The sequence below is a fragment of the Saccopteryx bilineata genome, chromosome 2 (assembly GCF_036850765.1).
Source record: "Saccopteryx bilineata isolate mSacBil1 chromosome 2, mSacBil1_pri_phased_curated, whole genome shotgun sequence".
Taxonomy (NCBI): Eukaryota; Metazoa; Chordata; class Mammalia; order Chiroptera; family Emballonuridae; genus Saccopteryx; species Saccopteryx bilineata.
In genome coordinates this window covers 244,271,200-244,287,761 of record NC_089491.1, presented here as the reverse complement: position 1 = coordinate 244,287,761, position 16,562 = coordinate 244,271,200, and the positions used below count along the sequence as shown (strand labels likewise).

General features: G+C 46.1%; 1 protein-coding gene across 1 annotated transcript in view; it reads right to left on the bottom strand.

Annotated features, from left to right (window-relative positions):
* Positions 1 to 13,970, bottom strand: part of LOC136325406 (beta-galactosidase-1-like protein 2) — a 44,239-nt gene extending 30,269 nt beyond the window's left edge. The window contains exons 1-2 of the mRNA XM_066259783.1: positions 13,818 to 13,970; positions 313 to 360 (exon numbers count right to left, since the gene is read on the bottom strand). Coding sequence (XP_066115880.1) covers positions 313 to 360; positions 13,818 to 13,903 — 134 coding nt within the window. The 5' untranslated portion in view covers positions 13,904 to 13,970. The remainder of the gene's footprint in view (positions 1 to 312; positions 361 to 13,817) is intronic.
* Between the last annotated feature and the right edge of the window lie 2,592 nt (positions 13,971 to 16,562).

Genomic DNA, 16,562 nt, shown 5'->3' with positions numbered 1-16,562 from the left:
GGGCCTGTTTTCCAGTGCATTCAGAAGAGGCTCCCACCCTCCAACTTAGCCCAACCTTGGAAGGAGCCTCTTCAGCACCACTGACTCAGCCGACCCACCTACCCTCAGAATGAGACAAACACAACATCCGACATGGAGACGCACTAGCCTGAGACAGGACGCAGTGGGCGCACAGTGCACGGGAAGGAAGTGCTAAGCGGCTGAGAAGCTGCCTTCGGGTGCTGGGGACTTGGGGGGACCTGGGGGGACCCAGAGGCAGGTGTCCCAGGCTATCTGACTAAACATCAAGGCACCATCTACTTCACATAGTACCTCTGAGCCACATCATGGTCACTGCTGCCCGGCTTGAAGTGCAAATACCTGCAAAGAGTTCTCTGGGTTAGAAACAGCATCTAACCAAATTCCCAGGTCTTAATTATTGTCTAAAGATCAAGTGTCATGTTGGCCAAGAGATCATCCCACATGACAGAAAAGTCCACCTAGGCAGGTTGTTGTAAAGCTTTCATCCCTGAAAAAGCACTTCTCGACATCTCTGGAGTGGGCGGAGGGGTGCCCCGTGATTGAGTGCTCCAGTGTCCTGACAGCCACAAGAGAACACCAGGCAGAGAAGCTGGGGGACCCACAGTTCCCAGCCAGGAAATTTAGGAAACTTAGAGATAGAAAACAACAGCAGGAGTGAGTCTGGCGCAAAGGGAAATTTTCGTTGGTGCCTTTTCAGTACCCACTTCTCATTACAGTTCCTGACAAGAGAGGGCATCTTGCCCAGCAAGGCTCCTCTGCATGAAAAAAACCTCCTTCGACTGCTTCTGGTCTTTCCATTTGTAAACGCTGGCTGAAATGGTGCCCCTGAGACAAGTGTCTGGCTTAAGACGCAGCTTAAGCCACTCAGTCAGCTGCTACATACAGATCGGGGGCTGTCATCTCTTAAAAGAGACATGTGGGAACCAAAAGTGCACTGGGAGAAGCCATCCTGACTCTGGAGTCAAGTTTTCTGCACCCTCACAGGGTAGCTCCTTCACAAAGCTTCGCCAGCCACGCAGACCACATCGGATCACAGGGGAACAGGGCACATGCATGTCACACACCCTCTAGCTGACCCTCCCAGTGTGCTCACGGGGTGTCCCACCGTTCCGGCTCTCCCTCCATCACAGCCATCAGCACTGTCCCCCTGCTGGGTCCTTTCCTTACGTATCCGCCAGCTTCTCCTTGACCTTCAAAGCCAAGTGCTTCAGTGCTGGACATGAATTTGCAGACACTACACTGAAAGTAGCCAGAGCCCTGCTCTGAATGGTACCATATTCTTAACAGCATTCAGTGAAAACCCATGGCAACTTGCTCGTGCCCCTCAGGAAGCTCACACCCATCCTCCCCATGTTCCCAAACCATACGTCATAGTCCCTGTGAAGAGTTCTATACAGTCTTCTCCAACTCCCTGCACACTCAGATAATTAACAACTCAGGGTCATGAGTGCAGCTGTAAAGCGTGCACAGAGACACGACCAGGGCCAGCTCCGTGGGCGTGTGAGCCACGCAGTTGCACATGGCCCCACACTCAGAAGGCCCCCTTGCAACAAGTGGTAAATAAGTCATCAGATCTAATGCATAGTGTAGTGAATGCAGACAACAAATCTATACTACAATGATCTACTATAATAAACATAATTACAATGACAATCATATTACAATATACCAAGGTACTCATGGCCTCAGACAATTAGCTGTCTCAATCCTAATATTCTTAACAATTTTTAAACAAGGGCTCCACATTTTCATGGAGCACTGGGCCCCACTAATTAGGTGGTGATGGAAGAGGACAATATAGAAGCAATTGTTGAGTGAAGAAATTATCTAACTCATCCAGGTGGAGTCAGAGAAGACTTTATTCTCACTGGGTCTTGAAGGCAAGGAATATAAGAAAGCAGAGGAAATTTGGGGCAAAAACATAAAAACGTGAAAGCACATTTACTCATGGACTGGCGAGCTGACGGGTGAGAAGGTGCGGATCCAACATTCCAGCCAGCGCTCCGGGTCCGAGCTGGTTCACCACTGACTGCCTGCCGCCAGTCCATGCTCTGATGGGTACAGAAACTGAGGAACTTTTTATAGTAATGAGAGTAAGTTTATGTCTATTAAAGCTAATCATAAAAGGCTGGGTATGTTTTTTGCATATGTTTTCATTTCTTTTTTTTTTTTTAGTAATTTGTTTTTATTGTGTTTTATAAAGTAACAGATTGGAATTTTTTTTTTTTAATGTTTCTTGCCTGGCCAGTAGTGGTGCAGTGAATAGAACATCAACCTGGGACACTGACGTCCCAGGTTCAAAACCTCGAGGTCACTGGCTTGAGCACTGGGTCGCCAGCTTGAGCATAGGATCATAGACATGACCCCATGGTCACCAGCTTGAGCCAAAAGGTCACTGGCTTGAAGTCCAAGGTCCATGGCCTGAGCAAGGGATCACTGGCTCAGCTGGAGCCCCCTGGTCAAGGTATGTATGAAAGCAATCAATGAACAACTAAGGTGCCACAACTACAAGTTGATGCTTCTCATCTCTTTCCCTTCCTGTCTGTTTCTTTCTCTCACACACGGAAGGAAGGAAGGAAGGAAGGAAGGAAGGAAGGAAGGAAGGAAGGAAGGAAGGAAGGAAGGAAGGAAGGAAGGAGGGAGGGAGGGAGGGAGGGAGGGAGGGAGGGAGGGAGGGAGGGAAGGAGGGAAAAGGATTCTTCACCACAGAGACAGAAGTACTGCTCAAGATCAGAAACAACAGGGGTGTTGGACAGTTGTGATCATAGCACTGAGAAGACAAGCATATTGACTAGTTCAATTTACCAGGCTTAAAAACCAAATGTAGGTATAAGAGATGTGGGAGACACGAGAACCATGTGGAATCACTTCAGCAGCAGCTTTCCTAACTGAAGTCTGCTACACTAGAAGGCAGGTTTGGGTTTAGCCACAATGGTTCACAAAGGTGACAGCATATTTGAATCACCAGAGAATCTTTTAAAACCAATGCGCAGCACCCACCTCAGTCCAATTCACTAGCTCTGCAGGTGGGGCACAAGTAATGGTGTTCTTTAAAATCTCTTCCAGAGATCCTAACAGACAAGGATGAAAGCTACCAGCATAGCAATAGATGTACGGGAGGGACTTGAGCACATTTGGAGGCCCTGTATATTCTGAGACAGGAGAGGGGGATGCCAAGAAGGCAGAATGTGCCACAGACATCACTGACCACATGGGAACTTTGTCTATGGCCACTCAAGGGCAAAGATAATGATTTTTTACTTTCTCCTTACTTCTCACAACCCCCCCAGCACCCCAAACTCATGCTACAGCTGCAGGACTGTACATTATAGTTAAAGTAATCATTTGTGGATAACCTGGGGACCTAAATCACTTTTTTCTTTCTCTAAAGAAAAAGCACCATGTTCCAAGTGACTTATATATGATATTTCAGAACACAGTTATTCCAAAGACCCGCCTTTGGAAGAGGGACCACCTTTGGGGAAGCAACAACAAAAATAGTAGTACATGCAGGAGGAAGATCAGGACATGCATACTGGCTCTATCTTTAGGAGCGCTGTCACCTTGGGTTAATGACACTTGCTCTGTGGGCATGCACACAGAGAAAGTATTTTCCTCTGCAAAGCAGGGCTAATGCCTGTCATACCTGCTCACAAAGGCTGCTGTGATGACCTGATATTAATAAAATATTCTGTGATGTGCTATAAGAGTCTTATCACTACTGGAAATAAATTTATTTTAGCACGCTTTGCATATTAGAGAAAATAATCTGGCGGCATGGGGGAAGAGGCTTTTATCCCTAATATGGAATAATTGCCATCTTTCCATTCATTCCCATTTAATTTAGCAGCTGATTATATTATATGTACTAGACTTTGTGCCAAGCACTCTTATTACAATTTCTAAAGTCTTATAATGAAAGATGTGTTCACTGGGATCCTATCAGATCATCCCAGCCCCTAGCCAGGGATCTGAAAACTTCAGCTGTGAACTGAATGCACCTTGCTTCCTGTCTTGTGCTGCCTGCAGGCTAAGAATGGTTCTCACATTTTCAAGTGCCTGGAAAAAAAATCAAAAGAAAGATATTATATTTTTTGACACATAGAAAAATTCTATGAACTCCACATTTCATTGTCCACAAACAGTTTTACTGACATACCACCAAACCCCATTCATTTAGCTACTATCTACAGCTGCTCTGGGGCACAGTGAAACTGCTGCAAAGGGACTATGTGGTCTGCAAAGCTGCAAATATGTACTATCTGGCCCTTTACAGGAAGCCCTGCCATAGGGGAGGAGGCCCTGGATACTAAAAGGAGGCCTCAGGCCCCTGAGGCCATTGTCCAGCCTCTTTCTAGCCACCTCCTTGTTCTTCCTCTTCCCACCTAGATCTCTCCGTTAGCTCCAAGCTTCTGAGTCTTCTGGCTGCTCCACACCTCACGCACAGCAGAGTTTGTCTCCCTTGGTTTTGACCATGACTGCTCCAAAGAACACCCTCTCCCTTCATGCTTCATGTGCTCCTCAGGCTTCTCACACTCTCCAGGCTCACCTAACCACCAGCCCCAGGCTCTCCCCAGGTGAGAAAGAACTGGATGAGCAGTCTTTTCTTAAAAATAGGGACATATTGACATCTGGTGGTGAAAATACTCTCATTCTCTTTCTCTTTTGCTCTCTCTCTCTCATTGTTTTTAAAGACAGTGACAATACAATTTAGCAATCACTCCAGGTAGCAATCCTTATTCATCAGCCAGACCTATAGAAACACCCTCTGATTGTTCACCAAGCTCACATCACTGACACCCCCCTTGCTTCCCACTGCCCTGGAAGAGGCCCACCCCCTGCAAGGGCAGAGGGGTAGGCAGGAAAGGTGGCTCTCTGTGTCTCCCTCATTCCTACACCATCCCTGCTTCTAACACACACTCCTTAATTTGTCCCCTAGTGGATAACTAATCATGAGGAAACTTCCACCTAGGTTTATGTCTCCAGGTCAACTGTTGCAAATGCAGAAACTCTGGGCCTTACCTGAGACCTGAATGAGACTCTGCTTTTTAACCGGAACCTGAGGTTAAAGTTGGGGAATCACCAGTCTATATCTTCTCCTTTCATATATGGAAAATACACCTGCCTGGATAGAGTTTCTTTTTGCTAGAGTCTTTAAATCCTATCACTTCCTAGACTTTTCTAAAAGGTATTTCCTCTCAGTGCTTATTAAGCAGCAGTAAATTAACACTGCAAACAACAAAAGCTAGCAGTGATCAAATTCCAAACTCTGGAGAATTCAACTGTTTGTTTTCTGAAAACTTTCTGGTAGGTTACTAGATGAGTTTTTTTAAGTTTTTTTAAAAATTTATTTATTGATTTTAGAGAGAAAGGGAGAGAGAGAGAAAACAAGAAAGAGAAAAACAATTTGGTGTTCCACTTATTTATACATTCATTGGTTGTTTCTTGTATGTGCTCTGACCAGGGATCAAACCTGCAACCTTGGTGTATCGGGACGATGCTTTAGCCAACTGAGCTACCCGGGATGAATTCACTGAGAAAATGAGGATAATAAATGTTGGGTTTTTGCAAGGAATTCACTGTGACAAAATGAGATGATACACATTAGAGCTTGATAAACAACAAAGCACCATACAAATGGATGTCAATACTGCAAATGATCATTAGTACTAATGATCATAATATTAATAATAACTCCCATCATTTCCTGAGTAATGAACTCAGTAATAATAAAATAAAGAAAATATAAACTGTGTGGTTAAATGAGGTCAGGGAGACGTTCCCTGTCAATCAGGCTCGTTACCAAGGAGCTAACCACATCGATCCCAAGGAAGGCTTTTTTTTTACTGTTGCTTTTCTAGTGAGCAGTTCATTCCTGATGAAACTTTCTTGAGAGGACCAGGGGCACTTGCCTTCTTTCTAGCCGAAGCTCATATTAACACTTTCTTCTGGAATCTCTGTTGCCTTATCTTTGCTTCATGGTAGGAAAAGTAACTTTTCAGCCCTAGAATAAACTGCACAGCAGGCCCTGGTCACAGATGGGACCAGTCCTCAGGTTTGCTCTGCTTAGAGCCCTACTTAGTGCCTAGTCCACAGGGAGGATCCCAGAAGAAGGCGCATGTGTCAGGACTTCTGATGGGGCCTCACACAATGTAACGAGACCTCAACGTTCCTGTGCCTAACCTTCTCGTTTGGCAAGCGCAAGCTGGGGACACCACAGGTTGTAATGGAAACATTAAGCAGAAGACTTCGGTACTGAGATCTCTGTGGCATAAAACTGTCATCAGGTGGTGACTGATGAGGGAGGAGGGGTAGAGGGATGAAGCCTTCTCACATGTCAACTTATCATTGTAGTGGATCACGAGGACAGTGGGCACAGGGCAGGCTCTCAAAGGCAGGACATCCCTGGACACAGTTGAAATGCTGGGTGGGCGTGTTTGAATGGAAAAGGGCAGATGAGTGGGTGACAAGCTTACAACCTTTCTCATGTGCAATGGGCCTGTGAATTGATTCTCAGCTTCCAGGGCAACTATGGCGGTAAAGAGCTGGATCCAGTCACCTGCTTGAATGACCTCCTTGAATGAGGTGTGCTAATCAGGACAGGTCTGAAATGTCTCTGACCATGCCAAAGGGCATGCCTATGTCACCTATAAACCCTGCAAATATTGGTCAGTAACGGGGGTCATGGTGGGACTGGGAAGCCACACTTGGGGTCACAGCCATCCCCTCCAGTCTTCTGTCATGCCACACACAGTCTGTCCAAATTCAGCCGGACCGGTATCCACACAACCTGACACGTCAGAGACTGCGTCACCAAATTCTGGAATGTCATACAATTTTAGGCTGGCCAAGGGTGTGGACCAGCTGGCAGATGAGGTAGGAATCTGCATAAAGACTCCTTCAGTTACCAGAACATCAGTTCTTGCTGGTCCCGAAAGTCGGTTCTTTTGGCAATATACATAATATGTACATTCTTGCTAATCTGAAACAATGATTGACAAATCCAATTTTCAAGTGCAGGCACTGTGACCCTACTAGGGCCACCCTAAGCAAAGATGCAACCCCATCTGTATCCAAAGCCTCCTATTAAAGGTGCTAACCAAGAAAACACCATCTCTCGTTCATCCAAACTGCCATGCCAGAGACCAGGAGATGGAAGACGTGTTAAACTGCCCAAAAGCCATCACACATAGAAATGTCCTCACTTGGGTCTGGAATACAAATTTCTATTCATCACTTCCTCAAGATGCTGATGTGGTTATAGGCTTCCCAGAGGCCCAGTTTCCTTGGACATCCCTCAAATGTCCACTTGGGGATATTTCAGTCTCACCAGTCTATACCCTATACACTCCTCCCTCAGCAGGGGAGTCTGAGAGACTAAGAAAGGAATTTTCCATTCTCTGCTCCAGGCCGGTGCCCTCAATGCCTCTCTCTGCTCCAGAAGCGTACCTCTTGCATCAGTCCATGAGCCACCAAGAACTCCAGCTCCAGTGAACTGGAACTCTGGCCCTGTGTTGGCCCAGCTTCCTGGTTGTGTCCCTTGGCCTGGGCCCAATGCTTTGGTCTCCTGATTTGCTAGGAGAGGCTTTAAATCTCTGCAAAGGCCTTGAGCCTTCTATTTCAAAACCAAGTACATTCATTTTGCAGAGACGCATTTGCAGGTCCACGGCACCACTACACTTTCAGCACCTCGGTCCCTCCCTCTGGAAAGACTTCTAGGTGAGCCAGGCACTGGCCTAGCACTCAGGCTTCAGCAAGTAGGGCCAAGTGGCTGCCTACATGACGGGACGTGCTGCTAGTTCAGAAAGCAATATTTTCTGAATACTGTAGGAAGTATCCATGGGAGTAAGCATTTACTAGACCAAAACCTTGAGATCTAATTGTAAAAAATATATATACAAACTCCTAATTAGTAATCAACCACATAACAGGAATAAAAAGTGTCCTGATACTATTTTCACTGTGGGAAATTTTTCTACCGATAGCATCATAAAGAGAAAAGGTATGCCTGACCAGGTGGTGGCACAGTGAATAGAGAGAGCATCAGCCTGGGATGCTGAAGACCCAGGTTCAAAACCCTGAGGTAGCTGGCTTGAACACAAGCTCATCCGGCTTGAGAGCAGGGTCGCTAGCTTGAGCGTGGGATCATAGACATGACCTCATGGTCGCTGGTTTGAGCCCAAAGGTCACTAACTTGAAGCCCAAGGTCACTGGCTTAGGCCCAAGGTTGCTGGCTTGAGCAAGGGGTGACTGCCTCGGCTGGAGCCCCTGATCAAGGCACGTATGAGAAAGCAATCAATGAACAACTAAAGTGCTGTAACTATGAGTTGATACTTCTCATCTCTCTCCGTTCCTGTCTGTCTGTCTCTCTTTAGCTCTCTCTCTAAAAACAAAAACAAAGTGTTATATCTCAACCTAGAGAGAAGTAAAAAGTCTGTTAGATAACCCAAAGGACTCTACTGATAACAAGACTCTGATCTTAGAGATGCTGTGGGATTTGAATGAAATGATTTCACAAAATGGGAGACAATAAATATATTAAATGTTTTTTTAATCCACCACATTGGACTTATTTACATAGATATATGAGAAAGGGGCTAGTTCTTATAAGAATCTTGCCCATACAGATCAGACAGAATTTCCCCCTTAGACAATAGAGCTCACAGCCTCCTTCACATTGATCCAACAGAAATAGGATGTGCTATTTTACTCACCTATTTTAACTTATTTTCAATGTCTATCAAGATTTAAAATAACTATTTCATAAGGTCAGCAATTCTACATGCAGAAATATTTCCAACAGATATTCATTGCAATTTTGTGTGCAGCAGCTAATAGATGGCCAATAATAGATGCCCATCAACAGGGGATGTTTAAATAAATAACGCGCCAAATGGGGTCACAGACCTAACTGTCTTCTTGTATATGCACCAAATTCCCCTGAGAGAAACCATTATCAGTAATCACCTCAGGTAGTGGGGAGGTGTCTAGAGGCCAGGAGTGGAGAGTTTATTTTCCCCCTGTGTATTATTTGTATCATCCTCTTTATATACTAACTATTTGAAAAATCAACTTTGTAGGAAAAACGCATGTGTTCTTGAAAGGAACACCCTACAGTCTTGCTGAGTGGGGGAGTAGGGAAGCAGCACCACCTAACATTAAAAATACCCCGACCCTTCTATTTCAGGAGAAGTCCCACACAACGGGGCCTCTTTTTCAATATGGCCTTTAAGATCCAGAGCAATAGATTTAAGCAAAAGACAAAACTGAGTGGAGAGGAAGCAGCCAATAATATCCCCACACCAAAAGAACTCTGCTGGGTAATGGAGGGGGATGAGGGTGGCTGGACTCGAGTCCTTTTCAACTACTAAATGTTCTAAAAAGACCTCTCTAAGCTCCAGCATCTGCTGACTCCATTGGGAAAGCATTCAAGGCAATATAATAGACCTCTGAGTCATTTCATCAAAGATTAAGTGTTTATTCACTTGGCCCTTCCTTGCCCTCAGGTGGAGAGAATGCTCTGGCCAACTCTGGTCTTTCTGCTGTCAAGGCTCTGTTGCTCTTTGCCTCCAATCTCCTGGATACCCCAGTCCCTTTAATCACAAATACACCAACGTTTACATTCTGCTCCAAGGCCCTCTGGTCCCCCTTCAGTCATTGGCTAGCATGGCACTTTAAGACTACCAGAGCCAGGGTGGCTCCGACATCCCAGCTCCCCCTGGCTGAGCCACTGACCAGTGAGCCACACTTCCCCACTTGCGTCAGAAAGGACTACCTGCTGAAAAGACACTTCCCAGGTGCTCAACACTTCACTACTATAAGATGAAAGGGACAGCATTCAAAGAGCTCAAACATTCCAGGGAATATGACTCAGGCCTTAAACCCAGTAGAGCCCTAGAATAGGCAAAGCTCATAAAGTCACTGACCTCACAGAAGCCCAGGAAGTGAGGCACAATTTGTCCACGTGCCCTCGGAAGACAGGACTACCAATGTTTTGGATCAAAGAAAGGGACCTGGTCATATTGCCAAGTTATTCACCTCCTCCGGGAATCCAGATAACACCAGCTCAGGAGCAGTGAGTGGGACAGCTGAGTGAAAATATTAACTTGTCCTCGAAGGGGCATGATGCAGGCTGCCTACCTGGTGGCTTTCCTCTCTCCTGACCTTTGCCAGCTAAAATCTCAGGTATGAGAGATGCAGAATTAATTCAATTGCTCTGTGATGCATTAATATTAAGGAAAAAAATCATGAGTGGGAACCATGCCTTGATACTATCAAACAGGCATTCCTGTGGAGTAAGAGGAGGCTGGAGAATGAGAAAAGCAACTGGTTCAAAGACACAGTTCACATTACTACATGCATCAGTGACCTCAAAGTAATATGCTGAGTGAAAGAAGCCTCATCAAAACAGAGCACATACGTTAGGATTACATTTCTATAAAACACTAAAAAAATCAAACAAATAGGCCCTGGCTGGTTGGCTCAGTGGTAGAGTGTCAGCCTGGTGTGCAGGAGTCCCGGGTTCAATTCCCAGCCAGGGCACACAGGAGATGCGCCCATCTGCTTCTCCACCCCTCCCCCTCTCCTTCCTCTGTCTCTCTCTTCCCCTCCCGCAGCCGAGGCTCCATTGGAGCAAAAAGATGGCCCGGGTGCTGGGGATGGCTCCTTGGCCTCTGCCCCAGGTGCTAGAGTGGCTCTGGTTGCGACAGAGGGACGCCCCGGATGGGCAGAGCATCGCCCCCTGGTGGGCCTGCCGGGTGGATCCTGGTCGGGCGCATGCGGGAGTCTGTCTGACTGTCTCTCCCCGTTTCTAGCTTCAGAAAAATACCAAAAAAAAAAAAAATTCAAACAAATATATGGCAGTGGAAAGAAACAGATCAGGGTGCTTGGGAATGGGGCAGCAGAGGCACAGGAGAGAGAGATGCAGAGGGGCACGAGGAAATCTCTGGGGCTGACAGATACCTTCACTATGTTGATTATGGTGGTAATTTCATAGGTAGATATATATGTCAAACTGTACATGTTAAACATGCAGTTTATCACACGACAATTACACTGCAATAAAGATCATTTTTTGAAAGATTATTGTTCAAGCTAAGAAACAAGGTTGAAAGCTTCCTCAAAAGTCATCTTGGTCCTCCTGTTTCTTAGATAGGATGTAATCAAACAGCTCTGATTGACCAGGAACCAGCCCAAAATAAAATTCATGGAAAAAAAACAAAAGCCGCAGCCAAGCAGCCCCCTCCTCCACCCAAATACCTGCCTCTGAGGTACAGAAAAAGGGCTGACCCTGACGGCTCAGCTCCACAAAGCTGCCAGCTGAGCAGCCTGATCCCACGTGACCTATATACCACTGGCCCCAAGCACACTCCCAACAACAGCTGGGAGGGGCCCCCACCACCCACTCAGTTAATGACCCAGTCAAAGCTAGTTATAGCAGGAAGAGGATGCGACAATGAGTATGTTCTCCTCTGGCCTCCAGAGATAATCCTTGGTGCCCACGCCAGACAGAAAAAATCGGACAGAAAGTGCCCATGAGAGTGATACGATCAAAAGATGCCCAAAAGACATATATCTTAAAGCAGTGGTCCCCAACCCCCAGGCCGCGGACTGTTACCAGTCCGTGGGCCACTTGGTACCGGTCCGCAGAGAAAGAATAAATAACTTATATTATTTCCGTTTTATTTATATTTAAGTCTGAACAATGTTTTATTTTTAAGAAATGACCAGATTCCCTCTATTACATCTGTCTAAGACTCACTCTTGACGCTTATCTCGGTCACGTGATACATTTATTCGTCCCACCCTAAAGGCCAGTCCGTGAAAATATTTTCTGACATTAAACCAGTCCGTGGCCCAAAAAAGGTTGGGGACCACTGTCCTAAAAGATCTTAAGAAAAGGCTCTGAACTTGGTTAGGAGCTTCTCTGGCCTCTGTCTTTCCTGCTGAGAAAGAAGAGATAGAAGGAAAAACAATAATTGTCCTAAGCACTTCCACCTATTTCCACAGATTTAAGTCAGTTATTCACTCACCTTTGCCATTCTCTGGCAACTCCATATGCTCCCAACTGACTCCTACTGCGGTCACCCCACCCAGGTGGGAACACAGTTAATTCACCTCTGAGAAGCTTAGGGTTCTTCACAGCCACTCAGCTGTCTGACCTCGCATCTTCTGTCCCACGAGACACCAACAAACACCCAGCCTCCTTCTCGAACCTTTTCCTGTGGATTATTAGGTGTATTTAACTGGCCCATCTCAAGCCCCTCAGTGCTGGCCCTCATAATGACCTGCGTGAGTCCCCCACATGGCTGCTATATCCTTGACCTCCAACAACAGGCAAACCACATGCTACTTGAACACCTCTAGCCCTTCTCTCTGGGGTGAGGGCTTCTTGCTACCCTGCTGTATGCCAGAGGCTCCTGCTGCCTCTGCTCTGAGTAATTCTTCTGGGATTTGCATCAGTCTTGCACCAGGAGGAGCGCTGAGCACCCTACAAAAGCCAGGACCAGTCTTCAAAGAGGGAAAGGTTAGACATCATAGATAAAATGAGGGGAAAGTCCTGAAAACAACTGGGGAAACAAAATGCTTCTTGGGCTTTCTGGGCTCCAGAATGAGAAAAGCACCATTTTCTTCTCCCAAACAATATATGACATCCTTGCTCTCCCCGAAACAAAGAAGACATCTTAAGTCTTGAAAGGTATAAATTATAAATGCAAAGCGTTTCTGAATGCATTGCTGTGGCAGCCAAAAACATTCAGATATTTAACACCATCAAACACTTCCCTCCATCTCCCAGAGGAAGTTCGGAGAAACTAAGGCTGGCAGGGAAAAAGAAAAGATCAAGCTGAGGGGTAATGCACCTGCCCCCAGTGCCAGTGGCTCCACCTTCAGCCTCTTCAATACTAACTTTCAGAGTCACAGCATTAGTTACCCCTGGTCCACTTTCCCGGCAGCCCTGGAAGTTTTGAATATGGAAAATACCAAGCAACGACCTGAAAGATATGGTCAGAGCAGTAGAATCCTCTAAATAGACACAGATTATTAAAATTCTGAGCTGGGGCACCTACACAGGCTGTGGATAAGGCATTCTACCAGTAAACGCAATCACTTGCCACACAGACATTTTGCTAAGGGAAGCTGGGGACTGCGAAAGGGACAAATAAACCCAGGGCCGATGATCTTGGAGGACTCGTAGGCAAGCGCTCTCTCATCATTGGGCTGGGCAGGCTAACACGACTTTTGCTGTCAGCACTGGAGCGCTGGGCTCTGCTGAACAGAGAAGCCTCCCAGCAGGGCTGGCTGGGGGCGGGAGCGGGAGGATGTAGAGACCTGGGAGAACAGCAGAAGCGGGTTCCCCCAGGAGGACTAGAGGCGGGGCAGGGATGGGGAACGCATGAAAGGGATCTGAACGCTAGTTCTGCTGACCCTCTCACAGGGCTGGGAGTATCCACAAGAAAAAGAGAGCCCGGCATCACCGACGCGGGGAAGGAGTGGGGAAGCTCTAGGCATAGACGCCTGGGGTCTGGGAGGGCAGCGTCTGTGTCGTCCATTCCCGGATCTCGAGAAAGAACAAGAGTTCCCGGAGGCGCAATGGACCACTGGGATGCTGGAGAGCTACAAAAATAAAAACAAACCAAGAAGCTGGCGGGCTGTTCCCGGCGGGAACTGGGGATTCGCGGGTCGCCTAAATGCCAACTCTGGGGACTGCCTCCTTCGGGCTAGAGGGGAGCGGGAACTCGAGGTGTGGCGGATTGGGCTGTCTGCCGACGGGAAGATGCCGGGCGAGATTCCCTCACCTGCGAAGCAGCAGGAAACTCAAAACCACCAGCAGCAGGAGTCCGACTACGCGGCACGGCCTCCGCGGGACACTACACGTGGTCATCGTGCATTCGCACAGCGCGCAGAGACCAGGTTCTCGCTCCAGTCAGCACTCAGCCGCGCGCCCAAGGCTCGACGCGGGGGGCGGAGCCGCTAGCTGGTCGCCCGGGCAACCGGGCCGCGGGCCGCTGGCTCTCATTGGTCGCATCCCGAGGCCCCGCCCCAGCGCCACAGAGCTTCGGGCAACAGGGGCGGGGCTTCCGCGGGACCTCGGGACTGCCTAGCGCACAGTTCCCAGCACAGTAGTGGCTGCGGGTTCTCTTCTGCCTTCCTTCTCGCGGTCACCGGAGACGCTCAGAGACTGGGATGCTATTTTCCTGCACATGATATGCAAACAGGTGCAAAAATACTAAGCACCTGTTCCCCAGGCCTTGTGCACTTGTTGAACACAGGGGTAAAGACACTTCCCACTGTGCTATATTATCAAGCATATATTAAACTAGAAAGCCCGGCGGTCATATGAAATGACCGCTGTTCTAGATATTATTAATTGTAATTAAAATGATTTGTGCAAAGGTGTCTGCTAATTCAAACTGAATTACCCAGGGCAGGCGGCGAGGACGCCCCTTTGCTTAGTCAATAATTTATTCAAGAGTGGTGGATAATTCTCAATTAGTGGAACTACAATGTTTCCGTACTTACAACATTGAGAAAATCCTTTCTTGCCACGGTCAAATCGATTAGTTTCTAACTTGAAGTTTAAGGACTGACAGTGTTCACATTTAATATTCATGTCACCAGAGGAATGCTCAAAAATTAAAGTTTCTCCATTTGAAACTTTTAATCCTTTTTGCATTTCGGTCAGCATTACTCTGTCGTTTTTTTTTGCATTTCTCTCCTGCCTTTGTTCAAGGGACTCATTTTGTCGAGATAGGCTTTTTTGTCTTGCATCTGAGGCAAGCCTTGTTTCTCTATGCTCATCAGTCTCATTTTGCCGAGAAAGACGCATTTGCTCTGCGACTGAAGCAAGCCTTGTCTTTCTCTGCTCAGTGGTTTCTTTTTGTCGAGAAAGCCGTTTTTGTGCAGCTTTAGTTCCTTTTCTCTCCTCTTCAGTGCTGTATTTTCTAGGAGGCATTCTTAAAAGAAATTACGTTAAGACGTAGTTTTTATGTAAAACATATGATTGCCAATGCAAACAAATGTTCACCTTCCCCCTGACACGCTCAATTTGTGTTCAGCCATGGCAACTTCACCCCATTGGCTAGTACAGTTACGCAAGCGACCAATAAGCTATCAGCGACAAACAGACACTTAAGCCGCATATAATAAAGACTAGAAAGCCCGGCAGTCATACAAAATGACCGCTGTTCTAGATATTATAAATTGTAATTAAAATGATTTGTGCAAAGGTGTCTGCTAATTCAAACTGAATTACCCTGGGTAGGCGGCGAGGATGCCCCTTTGCTTACTGCCCCACGGGGTTTCCCCCTTCTACTTGCTTAATTGCTTAAAGTAGAGTGCAATGAAGGAAACCACTGGCGGTACATTTCTTAAGAGCCACCGATAGCTCAATAAATAAAGGTAATTTAAATAATAAAATGTTAATTCACATGTCAAAGATCTCTTTGTACACAATATTTCTTGTGTAGATCTTTCCATCATTTTTAAGCTCGCCTTGCAGAGGACCATCAATTATTTTCAATTTTACGTCCGTTCTTTCACGAACTCTTGAACAGGCAACATAAAGTTGATGTCCAAATGCAGGCTCAGGTAAAAAAATGCCAACATGCTTTTAAGCGTTTGGCCCTGAGACTTATTGATGGTCATAGCAAAGGCAAGTTTTACAGGAAATTGTCTACGTCTCAATTGAAATGGCATCCCTGTTTGAGATGGAGCCAAATCAATTCTTGGAATGACATGTATTTCACCTTTAGAGGAGCCAGTCAAAGACTTAGCTATTATGACATTATTTTTCAATTGGAGAACCTCTAGTCTTGTACCATTGCAAAGACCCCTTCTGGTGTTAAGATTTCTTAACAGCATAATAATTGCTCCAATCTTTAACCTCAGTTTGTGAGGTGGCATGCCAGAATGCGGGACTATTTGAATGCCATGGCAACTTCACCTCATTGGCTAGTACAGTTACGCAAGCAACCAATAAGCTATCGGCGACAGACACTTAAGCCGCATATAATAAAGATGCGCCTGCAAAGCCAAGACAATTTTTCAAAAACCATTCCGATTGCGAAGAGAAAAAAATTTTAAAGTAGTGACATCATGTGAAAAGCTAGAACACGGTAGAATTTCTTTTAGATATATTTTATGGCTTAGTGTGGTTCACGTTCGAATATGAGAGGGGAACAGGGGTGGTGGGGAATTTGGATGTGCGGAGGCAGCGGGCGGAGGAGGGAAAGTACCAATATATTTTCTGCCTTGGTTTTACACAAATCTATTTTCTTGTCCTGACTCCCAGCACTTTTAAGTTTTTATTTTTAAAAACTCTACATAACACCCTCACATTTTAGGAAAAGACAAATTGTCTTACTCTAGAACAGAAGTATGTCACAAAAGACATTGTGTAATATTTGGACAAAACTCATGCTTTCTAAGGATTACAAACCCAATTCATCCCAAGAATAAAATTCAGGTATTACTGAAGAAAATCTCATTTTCTAAGGAAGCTAATATGTTTTCAAAGCATCAGGGTATCTAGAATATCACTT